Source organism: Azolla caroliniana, unplaced genomic scaffold (assembly GCF_043228905.1).
Source record: "Azolla caroliniana isolate FFs.n. ecotype wild unplaced genomic scaffold, voAzoCaro1.0.p SCAF_11, whole genome shotgun sequence".
Lineage (NCBI taxonomy): Eukaryota > Viridiplantae > Streptophyta > Polypodiopsida > Salviniales > Salviniaceae > Azolla > Azolla caroliniana.
Window position 1 is genome coordinate 17,290,106 of NW_028230446.1, and position 25,981 is coordinate 17,316,086.

General features: G+C 42.1%; 2 protein-coding genes across 2 annotated transcripts; one reads left to right on the forward strand and one right to left on the reverse strand.

The window, feature by feature from the left end:
* Positions 1 to 1,358: 1,358 nt before the first annotated feature.
* On the forward strand, positions 1,359 to 5,112 carry LOC147858148 (laccase-4-like). Its single transcript, XM_087326884.1, has 6 exons — positions 1,359 to 1,560; positions 1,915 to 2,066; positions 2,482 to 2,735; positions 2,835 to 2,963; positions 3,329 to 4,273; positions 4,827 to 5,112. The coding sequence occupies exons 1-6, from the start codon at positions 1,450 to 1,452 to the stop codon at positions 4,955 to 4,957; spliced, it is 1,722 nt and encodes a 573-aa protein (XP_087183010.1). The 5' UTR covers positions 1,359 to 1,449; the 3' UTR covers positions 4,958 to 5,112.
* A 2,174-nt stretch (positions 5,113 to 7,286) lies between these two features.
* HL (HAL2-like protein) lies at positions 7,287 to 10,346 on the reverse strand. Its single transcript, XM_087327340.1, has 3 exons — positions 9,675 to 10,346; positions 8,353 to 9,040; positions 7,287 to 8,160 (listed from the first exon to the last, which is right to left on the reverse strand). Exons 1-3 carry the CDS (start codon positions 10,300 to 10,302, stop codon positions 7,857 to 7,859), a joined length of 1,620 nt encoding a protein of 539 aa, XP_087183466.1. The 5' UTR covers positions 10,303 to 10,346; the 3' UTR covers positions 7,287 to 7,856.
* Between the last annotated feature and the right edge of the window lie 15,635 nt (positions 10,347 to 25,981).

A 25,981-nucleotide genomic window follows, 5' to 3' on the forward strand; every position in this document is an offset into this window, starting at 1 on the left:
GCATCTCAAAACAATAATGGGAACAAGTTGTTTATGAAGAGAAACAATGTAAACATTTTCCATTTAGAGGTAAATGAAGTGAACCAAATTGAGAAATTCGACACCATGAGACAAGATGGAGGTGAGGTGAAGAATTATATGTTCATAAAGTCATGGGTTCCAGATATATGTAATGGTAATGTCATTTCCAAATCCCCTATCATGCAAGTTATGGTTGAAACAAGGATTGTTGAGAATGTAGATGCACAAGAATTGAAGGAACAAGAAAGGTGTTCCAAGAATGTTGTTATTCATGGAATTATGGAAGAGATTCAAAACACCTACATTCCTTGGAAATGCTATTGATGAGTTCCTTAGTACCCTCTATGGCATGCCCAAAGTCAATGTTAAGGCACATAAAATTGGGGAACAATGCACCTCTCACTCTAGACGGACCAATTGTATGTTGCACCATGGCCAATGAAACATAGAAGGATCTTTCTTGAGCATTGTTGGATCTACTTCAAGGTACACAATAATATGTGAAGATCATATCCTTCCATAGCAAAATTCTTGTTAAAAAGCATATGAGGAGAAAAAAAAAGAATGTTTGAGGTGCAAGAGGAGGGAAAATGCATAAACAAATAGGAACACATAACCAATGGTACTAAGGCACATCTATGATTGCGGCAATTGCATAGATGGGTTAACAAATGGGTCGATATCCCAACAAATGAGATGATAATTTGATCTACTTCCTCCGCCCCCCTCGCTAACGTGAAGTGCAAGTTGAACCCCATTTCAGTAATTGACAACACAAACATAAATAAAATGAAACCCTTTAAACTCAAACTAATTTGTGAGTCTCAAACTCAAATTGTTTTAGAATATTGAAACATAAACATATTAAATATAAAGAAACCCTTTAAACCAAACCATTTGAGTTATTCTCAAACCTCAATTGTGCCATTTACTTCAAACCATTAACCATTAGTGGATAACAATGTATGTGTGTGTGTGGATGGGTGGGGTTACAAAACCATGTGTTTGGTCAACTTAGCACAATCAATGGCTTTCTCCTAAAAACTCACTGTCAACCCCATTTTTGAAAGTCTCCTTCCACCAATGACCAACTTAATGCAACACAACCCTAACGTCAACCCAAGCAAACACTAGAAGCTCCCATGTGACACAAAATTTTGGAAACTGTTACTTTATTTCATACTATGATTGTTGTTAAAATAGGGTTGGCACTTTGAGAGATCAACATTTCTACCGACTGCCATTTTTTAATTCGATCATGTAAGGATCGTGATAACAAAAATTATAGAGAGGGAAAAAGAGAAGGTACACATACCCATGATCCATGAGCTTACATAAGGAGGGTTGGATTTTTCTTTATACAAGAGATTAATCCATACCAACAAACTTAGTATGAGTACATAGACATTCTTCTAATAATAAGCTCAAATGTGGATGAATAATAACATCATTATGAAGAAAATTCTTCTCTTTGCTTTCATACTATTAATCACTGTGCAACTCACTGAGTCGGCTAGAAACATAAAACTTGATTGGAAGGTATTTATACACACACACACACACACACACACACACATGCCAACACACTTTATTTAAGTTTTTCTTATTGTGATTAAAAATGAAATTGCCAATTTTCAAGTCATTTCTAGTCCTTATCAAATTATAAATGTCGATCGCAATCCTCGTAAAATCTTAATGTCACGAAGTTTAGAGCTCAATGTTTGTAATGTCTAGTGACTCAACCTTAATGTTCGTAATGTCTAGTGACTAAACCTTAATGTTTGTAATGTCTGGTGGTGACTGGACCTTAATGTTTGTAAAATCTACATATGAATGTTTGTTGTTTTGGTTTGTTAACATTTGTTAATGATGGGGATGAATGTGTGTTGGTAGATTCAATACACGAATGTCACTCGCCTCTGCCATACGAAATCTGCTGTCACTGTTAACGGACAATTTCCCGGTCCATCGGTCTACTTGACAGAGGGTGACACTGTGATCGTTAAGGTGACTAACCTAGTGTCCGAAAATATCACTATCCATTGGTAAATGTTTCTCCTTATAGTCCATAGACTCACATTGTAACATAAATAGTTTATAATTATTATTATTATCATGCATTCATTTCTAGCCATTGTTTTTCATAGTTTACATGTTTTATCTGTTTTAATTATCATTTCTTAGTTTTTTTTTCCCTTAATAGGCAATTAAAATGCGTGAGTGCCTAAATATTAAATCACACTCTATCCAACCAGTGGATAATTTATGGGAGAATAAAATACATATTTTGCTCAATTATGGTCGTCAAAGTTTCAAGAAAGTAAATTTGGGAAGTGACTAATTTCATTACATGTCATGCACATTTGGTAGATTTATATCACAACTTGCATACAAGCGAGAGATTGTAATTTCAATTAGCAGACATTAACTGGGCATATTTCTTTATGTTTTGGTAATCAGGCATGGTGTGCAGCAGATCTTATCGGCATGGGCAGATGGACCCTCCTACATAACACAATGTCCAATACAAACAGGTGCTTCATACACATATAAGTTCAAAGTGGTGGAACAAAGGGGAACTCTATTTTGGCATGCCCACATAAGTTGGTTGAGGTCAACATTGCACGGTGCATTCATCATTCGTCCAAATAAGCGTATTAACGAATCACCTTATATCCCACATAATGCTCGAGAAGTTAGTCCTATCATTCTAGGTGAGTCTTTGATCCAAAAACCATCATACCTTTGGTTAATTTACCAACATGTATGCCATAAGGTATAATGTCTATTATTGATAAACTGTTTTAAAAAAGGTGAATGGTGGAATTCAAACACTGAGGATGTAATAGCGCAAGCTACAGCGACCGGAGGACGATACAATTCATCGGATGCATATACAATTAACGGTCAACCCGGGGCACTGTATAATTGTTCTTTGGAAGGTAAATATCCATGTTGTGAATCATGTGACCAATAAGACAATTTCATGAGAAGTTGTAGGGCCACATTTTTCCCATGTGGGGAGGACACCAATGGCATTAATGTTTCCTTACAACATTAGGTGGTTCTCTACGCGAACTGGAAGTGGAGCATGCTTGGCTAGGTATTGTGGGTGGCTAAGGGGTTTTCCCCCCCTAGATCACCTAGCTACCAAGTATGTGCTTCTCGCACCAAAAGAACCTTATAAACAATTAGGTCCTTAGCTTGCAAAGTAGGAATCACAATGGGAAAAATGTCAAGAAAGAAAAACTCTAATATATTAATGGCTTCAGACTCATAGTGTTATGAAAATTGCCAATGTATATAGGTACACATGTGGTCGAAGTTCAAAAGGGCCGGACATATCTACTCCGAATTATCAATGCCGCCATCAACACACACCTCTTCTTTGGGGTAGCCAACCATACACTCACAGTGGTGGAGCGTGATGCCGTGTATGTGCAACCCTTTCAAACGAATGTCATCGTATTATCACCGGGAGAAACGGTAAATGTGCTCTTGAAAGCGAAGAAATATTATGCGGGAAGCTTCGCGATTGCCGCGAATGTATACCAACCCCAATCTAGAATAAGGGCCGGGAATGTCCCCGCGACCGCGATTCTCTACTACCGACAGAGTGGCCCCATAAACACCGCCATCAATACGAGCCTTGTCCCATTGCCCGACTTCCCCGTCTCCACCAATGCAACCTTCGAGAACGAGTTCATCGCGCGCTTAAAGAGCCTGCCCGGACAGCACGTGATACCACAAACTGTGGACGAGAATTTGTTTTTCACCGTCGGCTACGCGCTCCAAAATTGTAGCGATTGTCCGCGTAGCTTCAGCCCCGGAATTCGCATGGGAACAGCCTTGAGCAACTATGGATTTGTCCACCCCGTAACTAACTCGATCCTACAAGCCTATTTGGGCAATGTGTCCAATGTCTATGACCCCAACTTTCCCGATGTTCCGGAAGCTCAATATAACTATACATCTTCAAGGACCAACTTTGCAACCATGGCCACCAAGGTCAAGGTCTTGAACTACGGTGCCAATGTGCAAATAGTTTTACAAGACACTGGCTCACTCTTCTTTGAAAGCCACCCTATGCATCTCCATGGACAAAACTTTTTCATTGTTGGACACAATACGGGAACATATGACCCCTTAACGGATCCAGCGTCTTTTAACCTAGTCGACCCTCCGTCCGTCAACACTGTCTCTGTTCCTTTCGGTGGTTGGACCGCAATCCGCTTCCAAGCTCTCAACCCAGGTAAGGCCAAAGTCCCTTTTAAGTATATTTCGTAGTAATTTTACTAACACAAGGTATATGGAGTGAAACCTACTCGCAAAACATAGTTTGATGGATAGTATGCTCCAAAAGAAAAGATTGGGACATTGTCCATGAATAGTATTTAAATTCAAACATACAAAATTGTGTGTGACTACTAACTAGTAAAAAACATGAATTCATGAAGGCTTGGTTTATGAATTGTGGGTGTGTCTTCTTCTACACCTGCCAATGCCCCATGTTTGTATGGCCAAACATGGCAGACCATGCTGATTACATGTGCACCCTTCCCAATGACCGACTGACTATATTGGACCCAAGTGTGCTTAACTATTCTGTTGACTTCAAAGGGCCAATTATGGCAACTTTTAAGATTTATATGACATCACATTAATCATCTTATCTAAAACTTCAATCAAAGAGCTTGGCAATTGGCCATGTGCTATTCTAATGATGTTCACTTATAAATTTTCTCCTAAGCATTCATCTTCATGTGCAATTCTGGCTAAACATGGTGTTTGTTTATCATGTACAGGTGCATGGTTTTTCCATTGCCACATAGAAATACATGTGTCCCTTGGCATGTCCATGGCATTCATCACAAAGAATGGGAATCAACCAGGGCAAATCTTGGGCCCTCCTCCTCTGGATCTTCCAGTTTGTTGAGTTCTTCACTAAAAAAAAGCATTGCGCAATGAAAGGATCCAATATATGTTAGCAATAAACATGTAAATGAAGACAATGATCTTATGAGCACTAAGTGACTTCAACATTCATGATATCGATCTATTGTTTGGGAATTGTCAATTTTAGCATTTATAAATGGAAGAAAAGTCTAAATGGCATTTTTTAAAAAGGGTTTGAGCTAGATCATGTATGACTATCATTATCAAGGAGTTAGATCATGTACGACTATCATAACAAGATGTTAACAAATACTTTGTTCATGGAAAATTTGAATAGATTAGATATTAATTTCTACAAATTTTAAAGAATAATAATATCATATAGCAAAATGTGTCAATTATTTCCATCATGCAATAGCCCTATGTGGGATAAATGAAAGCACATAATAAGCTAGGAATTCAAGCATTAGATAATTTTAAACCAATGACATAACTTACTACAAAACAAGCTAGATATTCCATTGGTCACTATTGGGTAAAAATGAAGATTATGTTTCATCCTTGGTTTAATTTATATGAATTATCCATTGTTCTTTCATCAAAACAATACTTTGGTATAGCGTGGTTTCCTATTCTCATTGTCACGTGAAGCCACTATTAAATATCAATATATGCTTGAAAATGTTCATCAAGGAGTACATTTATTGCTTTCCATGTTGAAGACGTTTTTGTGAGTCAGAACATAGAATTATAAAATATGAATGCAAATTAATTTCATAGGGAAATTTGAATTGCTAGAAATAAACCAAATTGTACATTGACTCTCCTAAAGGTTAGCTATTCAAAAATCACATGGCTTGGCCCCATTCACATGGCAACTATTCTAGTTTTACATCTTTGTCATTGCTATATCATTGTCTAGACGAAAGTTTTTAACCATTTGTAACAATATCACATTTCGATGCTATCTTGACCCTTGAATTAGACTTCACGATGAACGAGCCTTCAAAGTGACTACATGTCACACTTTATGGCTATTCTATTCTATATTATGTGATTGAGACAATCTTTCGCCAAATGTAATATCCATAACCTATTGCAAGATTAATTTCTATAGCATGATCTTTATGTATACTAGTACAAATCCGTAATTTTTTTACTTTCTTTTAGTTTTTGTCTGCATACATCACAAGTTAGTGCAAGAAATAAAAACGTAAACTGGAGGTTATAATGAACATCGTGGTTCCTCTGATGTCCCACGCTATAAAACACTAAGAACAAAATGTTTTCAAATAGAAAGCCCACTAAATTAATATTTCTAATAAGAAGTAATTACCTCTAAATGAAGGTTTACCTCTCATTGAAGTGAACTATTCCACTTTGTGCATCAATCCATATAAAACATATGACGATTCTATGTGGATAATGGTATGTATTGGAGTATATAATTGAATGTCATTGATGAATACGCTAAAATAATTATAATACATCAAATTGAGTAATCATCTAATCTCGTGGCTAACATTCACATAGTCAAATCTTAGTAACCAATGGGTTTAAGCCCATGCCTCAAAGCCAATAAGATGTTTATAAGCAAAATATAAAGTGGTAATAAATGGTAGACCTTGCATGACTTGGAGAGAGTGTTTATGGGAAAGTAGAGACCTAAATTTGTTATGGCCATGGTTTAATTGTAATAACAAGATATTCCTTATCAACCGACAATATTTTCTAAATTTAGTGTATTAAACCTTCTCTAAATTTAGTGTACTAAACCTAAATAAAGAAAAACCACAAAAGGGTCATGTGAATACTATGTAGGTTACCTAGAAAATGATCATCCCTGCAAACCTAGGTATGAGAAGATGAAATGATTTACAAAACAATCAATCACTTTGAGGGTGAGTATATGTGGCCAAGTGTTTATCTTCATTGAAATTGATGTACTCATATGGGGTCCATATAAAGTAGTAACAAGTGATGTTACAAATACAAACACCCTAGGTTAAGGCAAAAGGACATCCCCAAGATGACTATCTACTTATAGATTTAAAATTGTTTGTTGGAGAACATTGTGTGTGTGTTCATTGTTGTACATTCCTTTGTATCATGTAGCAATTGTTTGAGTTCTTATGAGCTGCCCATTATTGGGGAGCATCCTTGTAATATATGGTCATTGAAATACAAACACTCATCTTATTGTATTTTGTATTTCTATCATGTTCTTTAGTCGCTTTTCATTGAATAGGTTATGTGGATATTTTTAACATACCCTAGAGAAAATATCGGGGTTCAATATTCCACGCTTATAGAGTCTAATACATACACTAGACAAAATATTGACGAACAATTCACAAATGAGCACATGGTGGGAGCAAGAGCCTCCATAAATAATATTCAAGAACATGCAATCATAAATATATCGCTTCCTCTAACGAGATCAATTTTTTGTTATTAATTTGTTTAGATGGAATTATCTTTTCAAGCATATTTAATTCCTTGCTCAAAAGCCTACATGTGTTATATAAGTATATTTCATGTTATCGTTAACCAAACAATCAAAACCAAATTAATATACAAAATTACATGCTATCCGGACTCTGATATAATAATGCAAAGACAATACTTCCGACATAGAAGGATTGAACTTCAAAAAGTGGTGTGAGCAAAGGACTCTGTTTAGGGCTTTTTTCTGCGGTCGACAATCCTACCAATGGAATTTCTCCAAGACCAAGAAGCTTGGAAATGTTCTCATCTTACTAGTCTGGATCTGTTCTCATTTGAGTAGTCGCTACTACCACCAAGCTCTATACTGAAGATCATTTTACACCCATGCCCTCCTCAACCATTTGATGCTCTATAAGTCGTTGAAGTTAAGATTCTCACTAATAGGTATGCTTTACATTATCATCATATTTGAAAATAGAATCAAACTTAACTTATAATCGGGATGAATTCCAACTTGCATCCACAGCTTCAATCAATATATTGTGTAGAGCCTTTCCCGAGCACACAATTATGCCCCTATCTAAATCCTCTAAAAATCTTCCTTGAGAAAAATCAAGCGGCTTGCCTCCAGCATCAGTCACAACCCCTCCGGCTTCTTCCACTATAATCACTCCTGCAGCATGATCCCAAATCTTTTCTTTATAACCTGACCTTGCAAACTTCATGAAGATCTCTACATCACCACGTGCAATCGCACCATATTTTGCCATGCTATACACCCTTAGGGGTTGTTTTCTAGAAACAAAACAGACAAACATATGATAGAATAAACATAAGTGACAAGAAACATCAACTGCAAATCTATGAAAAAGATACCTTTGGAAAAAACACTACCATGGTTATAACTTATGACAGGTGGACCTTTTGAATGAAAAAACTATTTATGGCCACATAATAGAACAGAACAAACTTTAGTTCTGGACTTACTTTAACCCGATGCTCGATGCAAGCCCTGCAGTGATAGACTGGCTCGAGTTTGCCTTTTCAACAGGTTCACAAAATGTGGCCTCACTTGGATCCTCAATCAACGAAACCGAAACACGTCTCACTAGTTTCATCATTTCAGGGTTTGATACATTCCATATTAAAGGTTGCATCCACGATCCTTTTCCCCTTTGTGCCATGAACACACAACCTTTGTCCCACACATTAGCCCTAAGTGGGGCTGACAGGTTGCTAAGGAATCGATAATATTTGTGGTGATACCTGAGCCACTCTTTTCGCATAGGGAGGTTAGGGCAACCTAGAACGCCAAGGACTACTTCTCCATCTTCTATAAGAGAAAGAGCAACAGCATATTGATCACACCTAACAAACCCCAGTGTTCCATCTACAGGGTCGAGAACCCAGTATCTCCCTTTAGGTCCACCAATCAATGAACCTTTGTTGATCGCCTTAAGGACATCAACTGATGCCAGAGGATGACTAGGTGGATTTAACCCTACAATAGCACATGAATTGAGGCATTCATTAACAGTATCGACAACCCTTTGTAGCATATGGATGCCATCCATCCCTTTGAGTGCATTGCTATCTTCTTCGGCTATTAGGTTCACTTCTTCATTTTTGAAGGATGCTGAGAGAACCCAGCTTATCACTGCTTGGACTCCCCAATCTGATTCATATAACACGCATTGAATTATACATGGTATGGCCTACAGCAACTACAATGTATATATAGATAGCATCATAATTAATCATGAAAATTTATCAAATACATATCTATAAGGTGTTGTATACATCCAATTACTTATTTAAGTACCATCATAATGAATCATGGAAATAATCAAAGACCATAACTAATCGTCAACGGCCACCTGAAGACCTAAATACACTACATATACCTGAACTCGTTACTAATCACCAAAAGAACATGCCATAATACAACTATAAAATCATAAATAGCTACTACAATCACAAAACAGGCTGGCCCATAACTAATCATCAACGGCCTCCTGAAGACCTAAATACACTACATATACCTGAACTCGTTACTAAACATCAAAAGAACATGCCTTAATACAACTATTAAATCATAATAGCTACTCCAATCACAAAACAGGCTAGCCCATAGTAAATTATTACCAACATAATAGCAATATGCATAAAGACAGAACAACAATCATAGCTCTCGTGTTGTTCTAAGGATCATGATTACAAAATGCATAATTGAAAGAAAAGGAAAAAAGGCAATAATTGTGTATCAAGATTCACAATCCAACAAACTTATAACTGCAGAAGAAACTAACCCGCTACAGTGACGAGAGACCTATCCGTTTTTGATCCTGCTTTCTCTTCTTTCCTTAGAATTCTTTCTTGAACTTGTTGAGTTAAGTAACAAGATAGCTGCACAGCTCTGACAGCCACATCAATCTCTCTGGCATATCTTCCTTGCAATGCTTCCTCAGGGAGCGTCATACCACGGTTTAAAACCTCATCTTTTCTATCCACAGAAGAAGAAGAAGAGCCAGAGACAGTTGGAATACCTAATCCTAACTCTTCATGAGTTAATTCCACATTTTTTTCTCCCTCTCCTCTTCTCCTTCTTATTTCTTCTTCTTCTTCTTCTCCCTTTCCTACTTTTTCTTCTTCCTCCTCTTCTTTGGAGGCCACATTTCTCTGCATAACCTCCATATCCATCCATTTAGAGGTACCTATGCTGGCGGAGGGCTCTGGTAATCTCACATATCTCTCGCCGATTCTTGTGTGCAGGAGAAGATACGGCTTGCTCTTGCGGCGATAGTGCTTCGTCCGGCTGGAAAGAAATACAGAATGGAATCGTAACTGTGACCTTAACCCCGACCCCAACCCCAACCCTGAATCCAAGTTAGGGTTGGGGTTAGGGTTTGGGGAGAGGCTGTGCAGTGCCATGGCCATAGCCACGCAGCAACTACTTCCAGCAGCAATCTTCTTCTTCTTTATTCTATTTTTAATTATTGTTCTCTTGTTTTTACATATTTCTTTATTTTTTTGATTAATTTCCTTTTGTTCTTTCGGTTTGCTTTTCTGGCCCCCTTATTCTCTATTAATCTTTTTTTGTGTACTTACTCTCCTTTGAGATTTTTTTTGTTTGTGTTCTTCTTCTTCTTCTTCTTCTTCTTCTTCTTCTTCTTCTTCTTCTTCTTAAGCTTTGTGAGAGATGAGTCTTAAGGTGCTAGAACTACCTAATCAAATTCTCCTTTGAGAGAGCGCGCAGGACCTCTATCAAAACCATCGGACCCAATTGCCCACACAATTGCCCATTGAGTATTGCAGCATGTAACTGACACATTCATCACCAACTAAGTGTGTTACATGTTTGGAATAGCTAGCTATAACGTCAGAGGTCCGACATATCCTTACAATAGTAACATTTACTATAGTTTCAAGTTGTTATGGGAGTAGCTAAGTTAGTCGTTATTATCGATAAGTCATTAAGTCTCATCCATTCCTTAATATACCAGTCACGTTGGTGTTACTCGCTTCTAGGATGTTTCTGTCCACCCCATTTATGGGGTAGGCCCTTGTGGGAACCGTGTCGGATGACCATGATCCAAATGATAAAAACAAAGACGAAGAAGAATATGATAGTGATATCACTGGTTGTGGATGTCCGCAATATGTATTTATGACCATATTGGCCTCCACTACCACTAGCTTTTGCCAAAGTCGAGTCTTGTTCATTTTCATGCACATTGGACCAATTAAAATAGATGGAAGCCATATTCCTTACTATGGTTGAATGCATGTGATTTATTTCAAGATAAGTGTATATACTTTGTAGGTGACTCTATTGAGTCACAAGTGGGTATTCTAACTCAATTGCATCAATTCTGACTCGATGAGTCACAATAATCTTTAACTCAATTGAGTCACTCCTAAGTTGATTCAACCATAGATGAATAGGTGAGTTAATTGAGTCATATTTGGGTTTATTTGAAGGCCCTTTAATGCTCCCAGATTTTGTGATAAAGAGCTCCTTGAGGGTTCTTTCCAACTAAGTGCTTCTTATACACTTATGAGGATTCCTTTACCACAAGATGTAACTATGGGAACTCAATAGTTGGCTTCAAGCACTCCTATAGTCTCTGACAATGGTGCCAATACGGGTATGTTTTGGACTTGCCACATGGTCTTTTAGATAGTCTTCCTAACTAATCTATAACCAATATCTACTATATTGTCAATTAGATGAGTAAAATCAGTGTGACTCAATCCAATCCTAAGCCTACTAACTAATATCGATAAACAGGCAAACAAGCTCTAAAATAAATGCTTGATCACGCACTCAAGAGGTAAAGATTTAACCCAACATGCTTAATCATTAAACTATAGATGTTTATATACTTAACACAATAGACGAGGAAGGCAAAAAAGGAAGTGATACAAACTTTATTGAGAGACAATAGATGCTCTTCAAGAGCTACAACCATTGGCCCAAACATAACACTAAGACTTAAGATTTGGATCTCGACATGAGGTTAAGTTAAATGAAAATTCAAACTACATCTAAGTATAAAATATTAAGTATGTTAAGAGAGGATTAAGATTAACTTAAGGTTCACGAGATATTAATAAGAAGCTTTAAATAAGTATATGAAATTCATTTATAACTTTTACAATACCCATGGACCTTTTCAAATACAGCTAAAGCCTCTTTATGATCTTGTCCTTTTCCTAATTCCTTCATATATTTCCTTAAGAAAGATGCACCTTAGTATATTACTTGAAAACTCTACATAGAAAAAATAGGAGACATTTCATCTCATTTCTTATTGTTAGATACAAAAGCTAGTACATATGATCAAACCAATTATGTCATATATGAAACAAGTAGAACAGTACTATCAACTATCCAACATAAAAGGTGGTATGGCATAATTCCACCTCAAACCAATAGTTGTATCCGAAAATAAGTGAAGTTCTTGCCATCAGTTCTTAAAGGCCACTTGCCGTTGCCACAGACCATCATTTGAACCCTACACATCATCATATTGACCACGTAGTGTGTGAACAAATAACATCCAGAATTCAATAAGCATAGTGTTGAGATGTATGTGGACATTGTTAAAATCATAATCACATCTCGCTTTCCATATTATCCAAAGAGCCAATGACGTAATATACGCCAAATGACCAGATTTTTAATTCTGAACCGTGGAATAGAAGAAGGAAACAAGGTGAGAGAAAGGTGTCCATAAGAAAAACAAAAAGCATGAGAAGCATGCATACTTTCATACCTCACAACCTCTCCATGAAGGACACCCCACAATACTGCACCCCAAGAGAATATTGAACGAGAGTAGTGTTGTCTCAACAATAAAAACAACTTACTCCAAAATTTCTTGATCTTGGGACATAACCAAAGCACATGCAAAATCGATTCAGTAGGTGTGCCACAATGCAATCCACAAGCATATTGTTGATGTTGTCTCAACCAATCACCAAAAGGAAGAGCATAATGAATCAACAACCAACGAAAGCAAATAACCTTTTCCGGCAGCTGCATGCTCCACAACCATTTCCAAAATTTTGCAAGTTGTAATTCTTGCACACTATTCTCAAACTAGTGCTTCATGCAGCAGGGCATTGTTGTATCAAATTGGTTAACAATGGTATCTATGATTATGTATCACAGGTTCTAGGAAAGAGACAATGTGGTGGATCTTGACAAATCTAGATAAGGGATTATGGAAGTATGGAAGTATGAAAATAGAGTGAGAGAGACTTACATTGTAATGGAATATAAATGCAGTATCAACAACCTCTATACCCTCTTAAGTGGCGTAAATAACTTGAGAGTGATTGACACTCAATCCTCAATTACTTCATGGTAGATCCATAGCAGTCCAAACCTTGCGATCAACATTGGGGAGCACACATCTCGTAAATAACCTAACAAATGTCCAAGATGCAAATCGACACCTTTACCTCCCATTGCGAAGTCCATGGGCATAGCACCTTCGCTTTAATAAACATAAGTGTTAGTATCACCTCCTTCTCATTGGTTATGTATGGCTTCACCACCCTTACCAAAATCCATTGATTTACTCACGATAACGCGTGCACATGCTACTTGAGTGGGACCGCGAGGTTCTTGGACTAGGGAGGTCACAAGGGCTGAAAGGGGTGCGAATGACAAAACCTAGACTTAGAGAAGGATCCTCAAACTCAAATGGAGGGCGATGTCATAGACATGACAACAATTATGTCAAAATTTGAACTCTTGACCTCGTGTATTATAATCAAGTGTTATATTGTAACCAACACATCCAAGTACACAATCGTGTTATATACATTTTCATACATTATTTCACGTTCTAGGAGTTTTTTCTAGAACTAGAAGGTTCTAGAGGGTTCTAGAATATTCTCCAAAATATTCTAATGCATGTACTTCAACTCACAATATAAATACTTGTAACCTCCTTGGTCCCTTTCAAGGGATTCAACACCAGTCATTGACACATCAATCTAGTATTCTCGTTTCGCCTCATCTTTGTCTCCTTGATCTTTATTTTTGTCTTCATGCCCTCATGTCGCTCACAACATCTAGAGTTCCTAGCCTCGTCACATCTAGCCCCAAGTTCATCCATTGCTCGTAGCCCCATCATCTGTGCTCCGTCCTAGTTCGCGCTTGGCATGTCCATGACAGTTTGAATTCCATCCAACTGGAAGCACCACGCGTCTTCGTCGTCGCCTTTGCTTCTAGAGTTACCATCATCACCGTCCTTGCTTCCAGAGTTACTGTCATCAACATCCTTATCTTCGACATCATCATTTTCAGCACCTCTTCACCCAACCATCGTCGTCATCAACACTACTTGTCATCATTTTTAGGTATCATTTTGCATCACGGTTTTGGTGAGGACTGCTTTCGATCGCTCACCTTCCCAGTTCCGGTGGGGGTCACAACCACGCACTTTCCTGGTGGGGATCAGATCATTGCTCGCTTGCATTGCATTTTCATTATAGATAAACTCTCGCGCCATGTTCTATTTGTGAGGACCGATTTTGATTGCTCACCTTCTAGTTTTAGTGGGGGTCACAACAACTCACTTTCCTGGTGGGGATTGTGTGGGTTTCTCGCTAGCGCTACCATTTGTGTCGTGCCTTGGGTCAACCTCGACTATTTACCCTCTCATAATAGAAGAAGTCGAGTCAACCTCTTCACTTGCACACCTTCGCCCGTTGTTGTTCCAGTTCTCGGTGAGGGCCGCATGGTCACTCCCGTCCATTCGTGTTCAGTTCTCGGTGAGGGACACATCATGGTCACTCACATCCGTTTGTGTTTTAGTTCTCGGTGAGGGTCACATGGTCGCTCACGCCCGTTCGTGTTCCAGTTCTCGGTGAGGGTTGCATGGTCGCTCACGCCCATTTGTGTTCCAGTCTCCGTTGAGGACCGCACATGGTCGCTCGCTCCAGCTATTGTTCGTGTTCCAAATCCCGACGAGGACCGACATGGTCACTCTACCCGTTGTTCATGTTCCAATTCCCGGTGAGGACCACACATGGTCGCCCATGCTTGTTGGTGTTCGTGTTCCAACTCTCGGTGAGGACCGACATGGTCTCTCATGCCCGTTGGTGTTTGTGCTCCCTGTGAGGACCACACATTGTTGATTATGCCCATTGGTGTTGAATACCTCGTGTTGTGGAAGGGCCACACATGGTTGCTCATGTCCATTGGTGTTCGTGTTTCCAGTGAGGAGGACAACACATGGTTTCTCACACCCACCACTTCCCGTTCAGCCCTACACCATGCTTTCGAAAAGGCGGTCATAAAGGGGAGGATAATGTCATAGACATGACAATAGTTATGTCAAGATTTGAACTCTTGACCTCGTGTATTATAGTCAAGTGTTATATTGTAACCAACACATCCAAGTACACAATCGTGTTATATACATTTTCATACATTATTTCACGTTCTAGGAGTTTTTTCTAGAACTAGAAGGTTCTAGAGGGTTCTAGAATATTCTCCAAAATATTCTAATGCATGTACTTCAACTCACAATATAAATACTTGTAACCTCCTTGGTCCCTTTCAAGGGATTCAACACCAGTCATTGACACATCAATCTAGTATTCTCGTTTCGCCTCATCTTTTTCTCCTTGATCTTTATTTTTGTCTTCATGCCCTCATGTTGCTCACAACATCTAGAGTTCCTAGCCTCGTTACATCTAGCTCCAACTTCATCCATTGCTCGTAGCCCCATCATCTGTGCTCCATCCTAGTCCGCGCTTGGCATGTCTGTGACAGGCGAACTTGAACGAAGCTCAGAGTCGAATGAAGCCTAGACTCAAATAGAGCTTAGTGTCGAACCCCTCAAAGTTGAGGGGAGCCCAGAGTTGAAGGGAGGAGGAGTCAAAGGGTATAAATTGGTCTGAACCTTCACCTTGGAGGTAAACCGCGATTAGTACCCGAGTTTAGAGTGGGGTAGGCAATTAACAAAATGATCAAAATATGGGGCAAACGAATAACACAATAATCACAATATTAAGAACCGAAAACAAGATTACGACCGAAGATCCTTATTTAGGGTTATAAAACATTCAATTAATTAAGAGAAACCCTTTATATCTTAGGGCATACAACAGTGAAGGCAAACAAATACAACGGTAGCGGTAATGGTAACCACTAATTAAGCAACAAAGAAAGAGATGGTGTCGTGGAGAAAACCGCCCCTAGGAGGAATTAGGGAAATATGTGCATGAATTGGCCCTTACGTGTGGGCAAGTTATTTAATAACTTGTACATACTTAGGAGCATTTCGGTTGGTGTGAGGATACTAGGTAGTACGCATTTATTGTTTAGGAAATCGTAGTGTATCTTTGTCTGAAGTGACAAAAATAAAGAGGATGTAACCAGGTATAACGGTCTGTCCTCAGGGCCTATAAAAGGGAGGGAAGAAGGCTAAGAGAGATATCGCGTTTTGGGCAAGGACGAGGTGTTGTCAGACTGGGAACCGAGCTCTCTCCTCCACTATCTATCGATCATCATTCTCTGCAGGTTTCGGAGTCGGTTGCCTATACTTCGAGGAAAACTGATCGCTCCCGGCAAAGACTCCACTGCGTGTGTCCATGGGCGTGTGATTGTTTGGGCTAGGTCTGTCGCCAACTATCCGGTTGTAATATTGCAAGCACTATAATCGTTAATGATTTTGTAATTGAATCTCCCAATTTGTCTATCTATGTTTCTAGGAGTTTCCCCCCTTTCTCGCTTGTTCAAGTCGGTATACGCATTGGTGGTGTCATTCAGCCGACAAGTGTTGTCGGTTGCAAACAGGTCTAGCAAGCCTTACGCGTGCACGCTTCTCGCTTCCTCTTGTTTCTCTTGCTCCTCAGTTCAGGGCCCCTGTGGTCCCGCCTTATTTCCCACGTGAAAGCGAAACAACACGACATATTTGGTGAACCCAACGTGAATAAGGCGGCAAAGGAGTCGAAGATGAGGGGATCGGAACTCACTGAAGCCATGGCGGCAACAGTCGATCGAACAATAAGTGCTCGCTAGGGCACGAGAGCCCTCGATAGGGCCGTTAAAGCAATTGTCGGCACAATAGGCCGGTTCGATGGGAAGGACACCACGAGTTATTTGGTGGCCTATCGAGCCGAAATGGTGATGAGGGACATCCCAGAGGAAAGGCGTCTAGCTGGGTTCCCTTGGGTGGCAACACTGGGCATCCACTCAGAGGTGCTTCAGGTGCAGGGTGGATGCCGGACTTGGGGAGAATTTGAAGCACGGCTCCTCGAAAGGTATGGGCTTGATGACGCACTTCGTTTATCGAAGCGGGACTTCATGGAGTGGGTGGAGACCCCCGGAAAGGGGAGGAACACATCAGCGTTCCTCCGGGAGTTTGAAGAACACTTCGCACGGCTCTCGGTGCTGGACAGAACCATGCTAGACACAAGTTGTGTCCTATTGTTTGTCAAAGCGGTGGACGTGCGGGATCGGGATCAAGTGGGTCTCCTACTGGAGACAGATGATGGGTTGATGACCAACTGGGCCGCGGTCAAAGGAGTCTGCAACCATTTCAACAAGCGGCGTGAGTGGGGCGATGAGGGATCGTTGGCGGCGAGACCCGTATTGGCAAGGAAGTTCGATGAACCTTCGCCGGCACGAAAAGAGGATCCCCGGGATTGGCTCGAGACGGGCTCAGTATCAACTGATGCAGTCAAGGGACCATCCGGAGGAGCGGCTCTTGAGGAGCTGACACAAATGGTGTGCGATCTGCAGATCGGGTAGGCCCGGAGAGATGGTGGAGGGCAGCCACGCGATCAGAGGCCACCAGCTGGACAACGGTGTATGTGGTGCGACGCGGTCGGACACAGCCAACGAGACTGCATGGAGTTTGTCGAAGCCCTCAGGGGTAATGTGGTGTACCTATGGAATGGACAGGTGCACACTGGTGATACCCGGAGAGCTGTGGAAACGAATTTCGGGCGCGGCGGAATGAAGCGGCTAATGGAAGAAGCGGAGGCGCGCCATGTAGAGGCCAGGCCGTCCATTATTCAGCATCGGCCAGAATCCGGGTGGGAGATAACCAAGCCTGGAAAGTGAAAGACTCGAGCTTCTAGCCCTTGGTGCTAGAAGGCCTCTCCAGCGCACGACTGAAGAAGGAAGAAGTGAACCACGCGAAGCAGCGGGTCCGAGAGGTCACTGGATGGGATGATCCGGTTGAGGAGAAGACCGGTTTCGTGGAAGCCGCGTGCCAGAAATACGAGGTTCTGATAGAAGACAAGCGCACGGGAAAGGCCGAAGGTGTCGGTCCCTCATAACGGTACGAGACCCGGTTCGGGCAGAAGCAAAACGATGCCGGTAACCCCAACGCACCAGACAAAGTGAAGCGAGCCTGTTACCGGCTGAACATGGAGATTGAGAGGTCAATGGACCTGCGAAAGGTCCTCGAAGAGCGGATCCTCGATAGCAAGGTGGAGCTGTCACTAAGGGAGGTGCTCGGAATTGCCAAGAAAGAGTTCCACGATTCCATCGTGGACTTGGTGAAGCGTAAACGGCTCTCGACGGAGAAGCCGGTGGAGGTGTGAAGACATGGCCCTAGAATACGAGTTGGCGGAGAGCCTCTATTCGAGGTCGCACTGGGCCAGAGCCACTACGGAGACCCCTGTTCGGATCGAGGACGTCCAGGAGCCAGTGGTGGCATTGATAGACCACGGCTCGGAGATCAACCTAATGTCCATGGACTTCTATAAGAAGGGGAAGTGTGTCGAATACATGTGTATAATGGACGTATTCACACTATCCCGTTTTGGCCATTTATGTAATTAGCATAAAGGGTAGTTGCCCTAAGTCGGTCACTATATATAGTGACCTTGTAACCTTTTTGTAAGGTTGGGTGTTGTATTATTGCTTTATGGAATAAGGAGTCTCTTTGTGCCTCTCTGTCTCTCTCCCTCTCTCTCTCTCTGTGCAACGACCTACAAACTGTCATACGCAGGTATTCAGAACACAATCAAATGCTACTTGATCTTCCGCAAAGACGACTTTGTCTCCAACATCTGGTATCAGAGCCTGCACAGTAGTCGGTCCTTCAATCCGCTGTCGGCCGTCGTCTCAGCATTCGGTTTCCTGCGTCATTCGAAGAAGAGAGAAGAAGAAGAAAAACGAGGCCTGCATCTCATCGCGTTAGATCATCTTTGCTTGGAGTAAGCCAGCAGGTTGTACTCCGTTCCTTGTGATCGTAACCGCTCGAGGTGAAATCCCCTTGTGCAACTTTGACACGATCGTGCTCCATTCGGTTAAACGGCATCCGAAGAGGTCATCAAACGCTGCTCGCCGCTCATTGTAACCACTCGGTGCAGATCGGTCTCAAGACAACAACCCCAATTCGTGCTTCATCCGGCTGATCGACATTCGAGAGGATCAGTTGGATCCATCTCTCTCGTCGCTGCAGTCACCCGAAGCCGAATCGGTCCAGATAATCGGTTTCAATAATCGGTATTCGGCATATATATCCGAAACGAACCGGGCTCACTCCGACTCGGCAACATTCGGGAAGACCAGTCGGTTCTGTCCCTCAAGCTACCGGAGTCAATTCGAGCAAGTTCCGAAGCCGAACCGACTCGGGTTCAAATCCGACTAGAACGATATCGGGTGAGCCAACCGGCTGCACTCCAACAAGGTTCGTAGTCAACTCCGAACCGAGCTTCGTCAACCGAAACCAAATTTGATGGCGTCAACATCCGGCTCGTCAGAAATGAGTCTACGAAAGTTCGATGGATCGAACTTCAACTTCTGGAAGGAACAAATGCAGGACTATCTCATAGTCAAGGGGCAAATCGACCCCATCGAAAATGAAGAACCTCCAGAAGGATACAAACCAATTGAGTGGCAGAAGCTGGACAGAATCGTCCGCGCCACGATTCGGATGCACCTATCGGAATCGGTATACTTTACGGTGCAATCGTGTACGACAGCATTCGAACTGTGGAAAACACTGTCGGACACTTACGAAAAGAAGGTCGCCGCAACGAAGATGTTTCTGATCCGGCGCCTCTACAACTTGCGGATGAAAGAATCCGATTCGGTCCAAGCACACCTCAATGAGTACGAAAGCATAAGCTCCCAAATCTCGTCACAGGGGACGGCAATCGAGGATGAACTCAGAGCAATGATACTCATGAGCAGCCTTCCCTCATCATGGGAAACTTTCGTCACAACCGTGTGCAACGCGTCAACCACGGCTGTTAAATACTCCGAAGTCACGAGCGCAATCCTGACCGAAGCAGCTCGGAGAAAGTCTTTCGCCAAAGACTCAACAGACGACGCTTACGTAGTACAAGGTTCGACAGACCGATCGAACATACGAGGAAGAGATTCCTCACGGCCGCCGAACAATCAGCGAAGACGGAGCCAATCACGGGATAACCGAATCTGCAACTATTGCAAGAAACCCGGACACATCAAAGCCGACTGCCGCGCACTCAAGAACAAGAACAACAAGAAAAGTGGCCGGCATGAGGAGATCAATTACATCAGCTTCTCAGCGGATGTACTACCGGACGACCCGAATATACTATCAATCGAAAATCCAGTCGGATCAGAAGTTCTACTCACGACTGAAGAATCGAGCACATGGCTCTTAGATTCGGGCGCGTCATTTCACGTGACTCCTCATCGATCCCAATTTCGGCAATATACGATCCGTCACTCCGACTCAGTTCGAGTCGGCAACTCACAACACTGTGACATCATCGGAATCGGCACAGTAGAGCTCAACCTTGCAGGTGGCTCTACACTTGTACTCCACAATGTCCGACATGTACCCGAGCTCTCAAGGCCATTGATCTCAGTCGGACAACTAGATGAAGACGGCATTCGTGCCGGTTTTTCTTCGGGAGGGTGGACACTCCACAGGGGGAACCTCCTGCTTGCTAGAGGACCCAAGATACACTCCCTGTATCCGTTACATGTTACGCTCAGAGAGGGTAACCTGTTTTTGGTGGATATTCCTGTGTCATCACTATGGCACCGAAGATTAGGACACCTCAGCAAGGCCGGCATCACGCATCTATCTAGAGCCGGATACATCCCCAAACTCTCCTTCTCGGACCATCAATTCTGCGAGCATTGCCAGTATGGCAAACAAGCAGCCGCATCACACCCGACATCAGCACCAAGAGAAACGAGACCTCTTGATTTGGTCCACTCGGACGTCTGTGGCCCAATGCCGCATCAGTCTCTCGGCGGTGCCTCTTACTTCGTCACTTTTATTGACGATTCAACTCGAAAGGTGTGGGCTTATCCAATTCGCACCAAAGATCGGGTCTTCTCGATCTTCACCGATTGGCTCGCTATGGTAGAAAATCAAACCGACCGAAAGCTGAAATGCTTTCGGACAGACAATGGGGGAGAGTTTAAATCCGAAGAATTCGTCAAATTCTGCCGACAACGCGGCATCCGACGTGAATTTACGGCACCACACAGTCCGGAGCAAAACGGGATTGCCGAACGCATGAATCGGACAATCCAAGAACGGACAGTTTCCATGCTCCAACACTCCGGACTGTCGGATGGCTTCTGGGCAGAGGCTCTACTCACGGCAGTACACATAATCAATATGTCGCCAAGTAGACCTCTAGGACTTCAAATTCCTCAGGAACTATGGATCGGCAGTAAGCCGAATTACGACAAGCTGAGGATCTTCGGATGCGAGGCGTACGCCCTTATTCCGAAAGATGATCGCCGAAAACTTGCACCTCGGTCCAGGAAATGCATTTTCCTTGGATATGGATCCGACGGCGAAATGGGATACCGACTCTGGGACCCCGAACGCAGACAAATCGTTCGAAGTTCGGACGTTGTGTTCAACGAGTCGGCTATGAATCCATCAGTCGAAAAACCGATCGAAGTCCGAAGGGTAACATTTTCCGATGTGCCGACCCTTCAAGAAGGCCCCGCTCTCAACACACGGTCAGCTTCACGGGTAGCCGAACCTTACACTACCGACTCGGACGACCCCGACTCGGCACAGCAGAACAATCCGCTTTCGGACCATCCGACCTCGATACCCGATGCGACCAGTCCAATCATACCTCGACGATCCGAGAGACTGTCGCAACCTCCGGAGAGGTATTCTCCTGGAATTTTCTTCACCGACGCCGGCGAACCGACGTCTTACGAAGAAGCATCGACATCTGTCGATTCAGCCACCTGGCATCTGGCGATGGAGTCGGAAATGCACTCCATTCGGGCAAACAAGACTTGGGATCTGGTCGAATTACCTAGGAACCGACGTGCTCTTCCTTGCAAGTGGGTTTATCGACTAAAAGAGACGTCTGATTCGACCACCCCAAAGTACAAGGCCAGATTAGTTGCGAAGGGCTTCCGACAAGAATATGGCGTCGACTTCGACGAGATTTTTTCACCAGTGGTGAAAATGACAACCCTCCGTTTTCTACTCGGCGTAGTGGCAGCCGACAACTTGGAGCTAATTCAGCTAGATGTCAAAACAGCCTTCCTCCATGGTGATCTTGACGAGGAAATTTATATGGAGCAGCCAAAAGGCTTTGTGGCAACTGGCCAAGAACATCTAGTCTGCCGACTCAGGAAGAGTCTATATGGCCTCAAACAGGCACCGCGACAATGGTACAAGAAGTTCGACGACTTCATCCAATCGATCGGCTTCTCCAAAAGCGATGAGGACCATTGTCTCTTCACCAACACAGCTCAAGATGGATCACCCATCTTCCTCATCATTTACGTGGACGACATGCTAATTTCTGGACGCCACGCGGGCGAACTTGCCGATCTCATTCGGCAACTGCGATTGAAGTTTGCCATGAAGGACCTCGGTCCGGCACGACACATACTCGGCATGAAGATTAGTCGGCATCGCGACAAACGACATCTTTTTTTGTCTCAGACCGACTACATCGGACGTGTCTTGGAACGCTTCAACATGCAATCAGCCAAATCTGCTTCAACCCCGCTCCCAATGAATCTTCGGCTCTCTCAGCGAGACTGCCCGACATTCGGCCCGGAGGGGGAAGATATGAAGTCGGTACCGTATGCACCGGCAGTCGGCTCCCTTATGTACCTGATGGTCGCGACACGGCCTGATATTTCTCATGTCGTAGGAGTCGTTAGCAGATTTATGCACAATCCTGGCCGATCGCATTGGAACGCAGTCAAGCATGTGTTCAGATATCTGGCTGGCACAAAAGACCATGGCATTCTTTTCGGTCCGAACCGAACCTCAGGCGTAGTCGGTTACACCGACTCGGACTTCGCCGGCTGTATAGACAGTCGGAAATCAACAACCGGATACTGCTTCAAATTCGGCAATGGAGCAATCTCGTGGAAGTCGAAACTTCAGGAGTGCACAGCGACCTCAACGACCGAAGCAGAATATGTAGCTGCGTCCGACGCAGCAAAAGAAGCTTTGTGGCTCGGTCGGCTGGCGCACACGTTTCGACAAGTCGATCATGACTCGGCTCCAGTTGTCTACAGCGACAGTCAAGGTGCTGTTGCCTTGTCGAAAAATCCGGTTCACCACAACGCCTCCAAACATATCGACGTTCGATATCACTTCGTTCGGGACTGCGTCATTTCAGGGAAAATCGGTCTAGAGAAAATATCCACAACCGACAATGTCGCAGATGGAATGACCAAGTGTCTTTCGGCAGACCGTTTTCGGTCTCTTCGGCATCAGATGGGCGTAACGACAAACCAGTCCGGTTAGAGCCGGACACAGAGCAGGATGGTTCCCGACAACCGACATCAGTTCCTTAATGATCGGCTTCAACTGTTCCGACCCGACCAGTTCGGTCTTCTGCCTTCGGACCCTGCCGACTCGAACAAAGCTGATATGTCCGAGAACCTAAGTCTATACCTGTAATCTTAGATAACCCATGTATACGCCCATTACGGGGGAGTGTCGAATACATGTGTATAATGGACGTATTCACACTATCCCGTTTTGGCCATTTATGTAATTAGCATAAAGGGTAGTTGCCCTAAGTCGGTCACTATATATAGTGACCTTGTAACCTTTTTGTAAGGTTGGGTGTTGTATTATTGCTTTATGGAATAAGGAGTCTCTTTGTGCCTCTCTGTCTCTCTCCCTCTCTCTCTCTCTGTGCAACGACCTACAAACTGTCATACGCAGGTATTCAGAACACAATCAAATGCTACTTGATCTTCCGCAAAGACGACTTTGTCTCCAACAGTTGGATGGTTTGCACTAGCATCATTTTTGTTTTCTCCACATTCATTGCTAATCCACCACTATGGCATAAATTCTTCTATTACCCCAAGTAGATGTTGCATACTATCAACATTATATTAGAAGAGTACCACATCATTTGCATATAGAAGTAATAAGGTAACATGTTGCATCAATTTGGGGGCATTCAATCTTTCTTCTATTGCAACCTTATTCACCACTTCTTCTAATTTATCAATACATAAGCCAAAGAGTGTGGGTGATAGTGGACATCCTTGCTTGACCCCGATGTTACTTAAAAAGTGCTTTGAGAATCCACTATCCATCTTTAGTTGGCATTTAACTTGTTCATATAGGCGTGCAACAGCAACTCGGTACTCTAATGGCATGTCAATTTCTATCATTCTATTCCAAAGCTCACTTCGTGGTACGGTATCAAAAGCTTTCTTGAAATCAACAAAACAACAATAAAGTGTTTTTCCTTGTAGTCGACTCTCTTCCATGATTACTCTCAATATGACCAAATGATCCACAATGTGGAGTATTCTGCATTAAATCCCACTTGCCCAAGTGCTCTTTTGCTTGTACTTTTAGCCCATGTACTTATCTTTTGCTCCATAATAGTGCTATATAATTTAGCAATAGTTGAGCTCACCATTATTGTACGATAATTTGATACTTGATCTTATCTCCGGCTTTAAATATTGATTTAATCCTATTCATAAGCCAATCATTTGGAAAACCTTGTTTTATAGGTTGCTCTATAATTGTCATTATCCAATGGCGAGTATATGGCATTGTCCATTTTAAAAGCTCACTTGAGATGTAGGATGCATCTCGCCATCTTCTTTATTCCCTTATTGACGTCATCAATATCGATGCATGTAGTGCATGGTGTTTCAATTTTCTCAACCATAGGAGCCACACCTTCATGCATATATAACCTTTGTACATAGTCTAACATCTCTTCATTTGTAAAGAGAGAGAGAGAGAGAGTTGAGGGGAAGTATTAAGGAATGGGACAACAATAATCCCAAAAATTTGTAATAAACTTTCTCAATCTATTAATAAAAAACATATTGTTTTTTTGAAAATGGTTATTGCAAGTTGAGTGGGATTGAATGGAGAGGAAAACAAAAGGTATGACATATAGAAAGAACCCAACAAAATATAAAATACTTGAAAAACATGAAAACATAGTTGGGGTGAATCAAGTTTTCCCAAAGGGATCAATATGACTCATACCTTGTAATGTCTCACTTTGAAGGATCACAATGGGTTAACCAGAGGGATTGGGGGGCATCACTCCCCAATGGCAGAGACCTCAGACCATGTCATACATCTACACATAAAACCACTTACCTTTCCACTTCATGCAACCGCGAAAGTCTCAAAGGCATCTTAACTTAATTTAAATTAAGTCACGCTTAATCAATACAGTAATATGAAATATATTAGTCTCAATTCAATATAGAATTACTAAATAAGAAACATGAGAGGTGTCTCAATTAAATAAAGAATTACTAAATAAGAAACATGTACATCTCAATAAATTTTGTGGAAAAGCTACATTGGTTCTTGGTGGATGTAAAGGGGAGAGAATGAGGACCAAAACATAGCCCCCAAGTTAGGGCACTCATTGACCCTTTTTATGTTAGGCCCATGCTCACCAAGGAGACATTGCTGACAATAGTTGAATCACCATACTGAATCAGGGATCCACTCACTCAACTATTTCTTACCATAATTTCTTTTCACCATATGTATATGATTTCAAATGTATTGTGTAATTTCATTCATTTTGTCAAATGCCTATTGTAATATGTAAAATTTATAAACATTTTCCTCATTTAATCCACCTAAACCACTTTCGATTTGGCTAGCTACCAATTTTAGTC

Coding starts and splice junctions, on each gene's coding strand:
- LOC147858148 (XM_087326884.1), top strand. CDS start 1,450: ATGTGGATGAATAATAACATCATTATGAAGAAAATTCTTCTCTTTGCT. Junction 2,067..2,481: donor GAAAATATCACTATCCATTG/GTAAATGTTTCT, acceptor TTTGGTAATCAG/GCATGGTGTGCAGCAGATCT. Junction 2,964..3,328: donor GTATAATTGTTCTTTGGAAG/GTAAATATCCAT, acceptor CAATGTATATAG/GTACACATGTGGTCGAAGTT.
- HL (XM_087327340.1), bottom strand. CDS start 10,302: ATGGCCATGGCACTGCACAGCCTCTCCCCAAACCCTAACCCCAACCCT. Junction 9,041..9,674: donor GTCTCTCGTCACTGTAGCGG/GTTAGTTTCTTC, acceptor TATATGAATCAG/ATTGGGGAGTCCAAGCAGTG. Junction 8,161..8,352: donor GCATCGAGCATCGGGTTAAA/GTAAGTCCAGAA, acceptor TTTTGTTTCTAG/AAAACAACCCCTAAGGGTGT.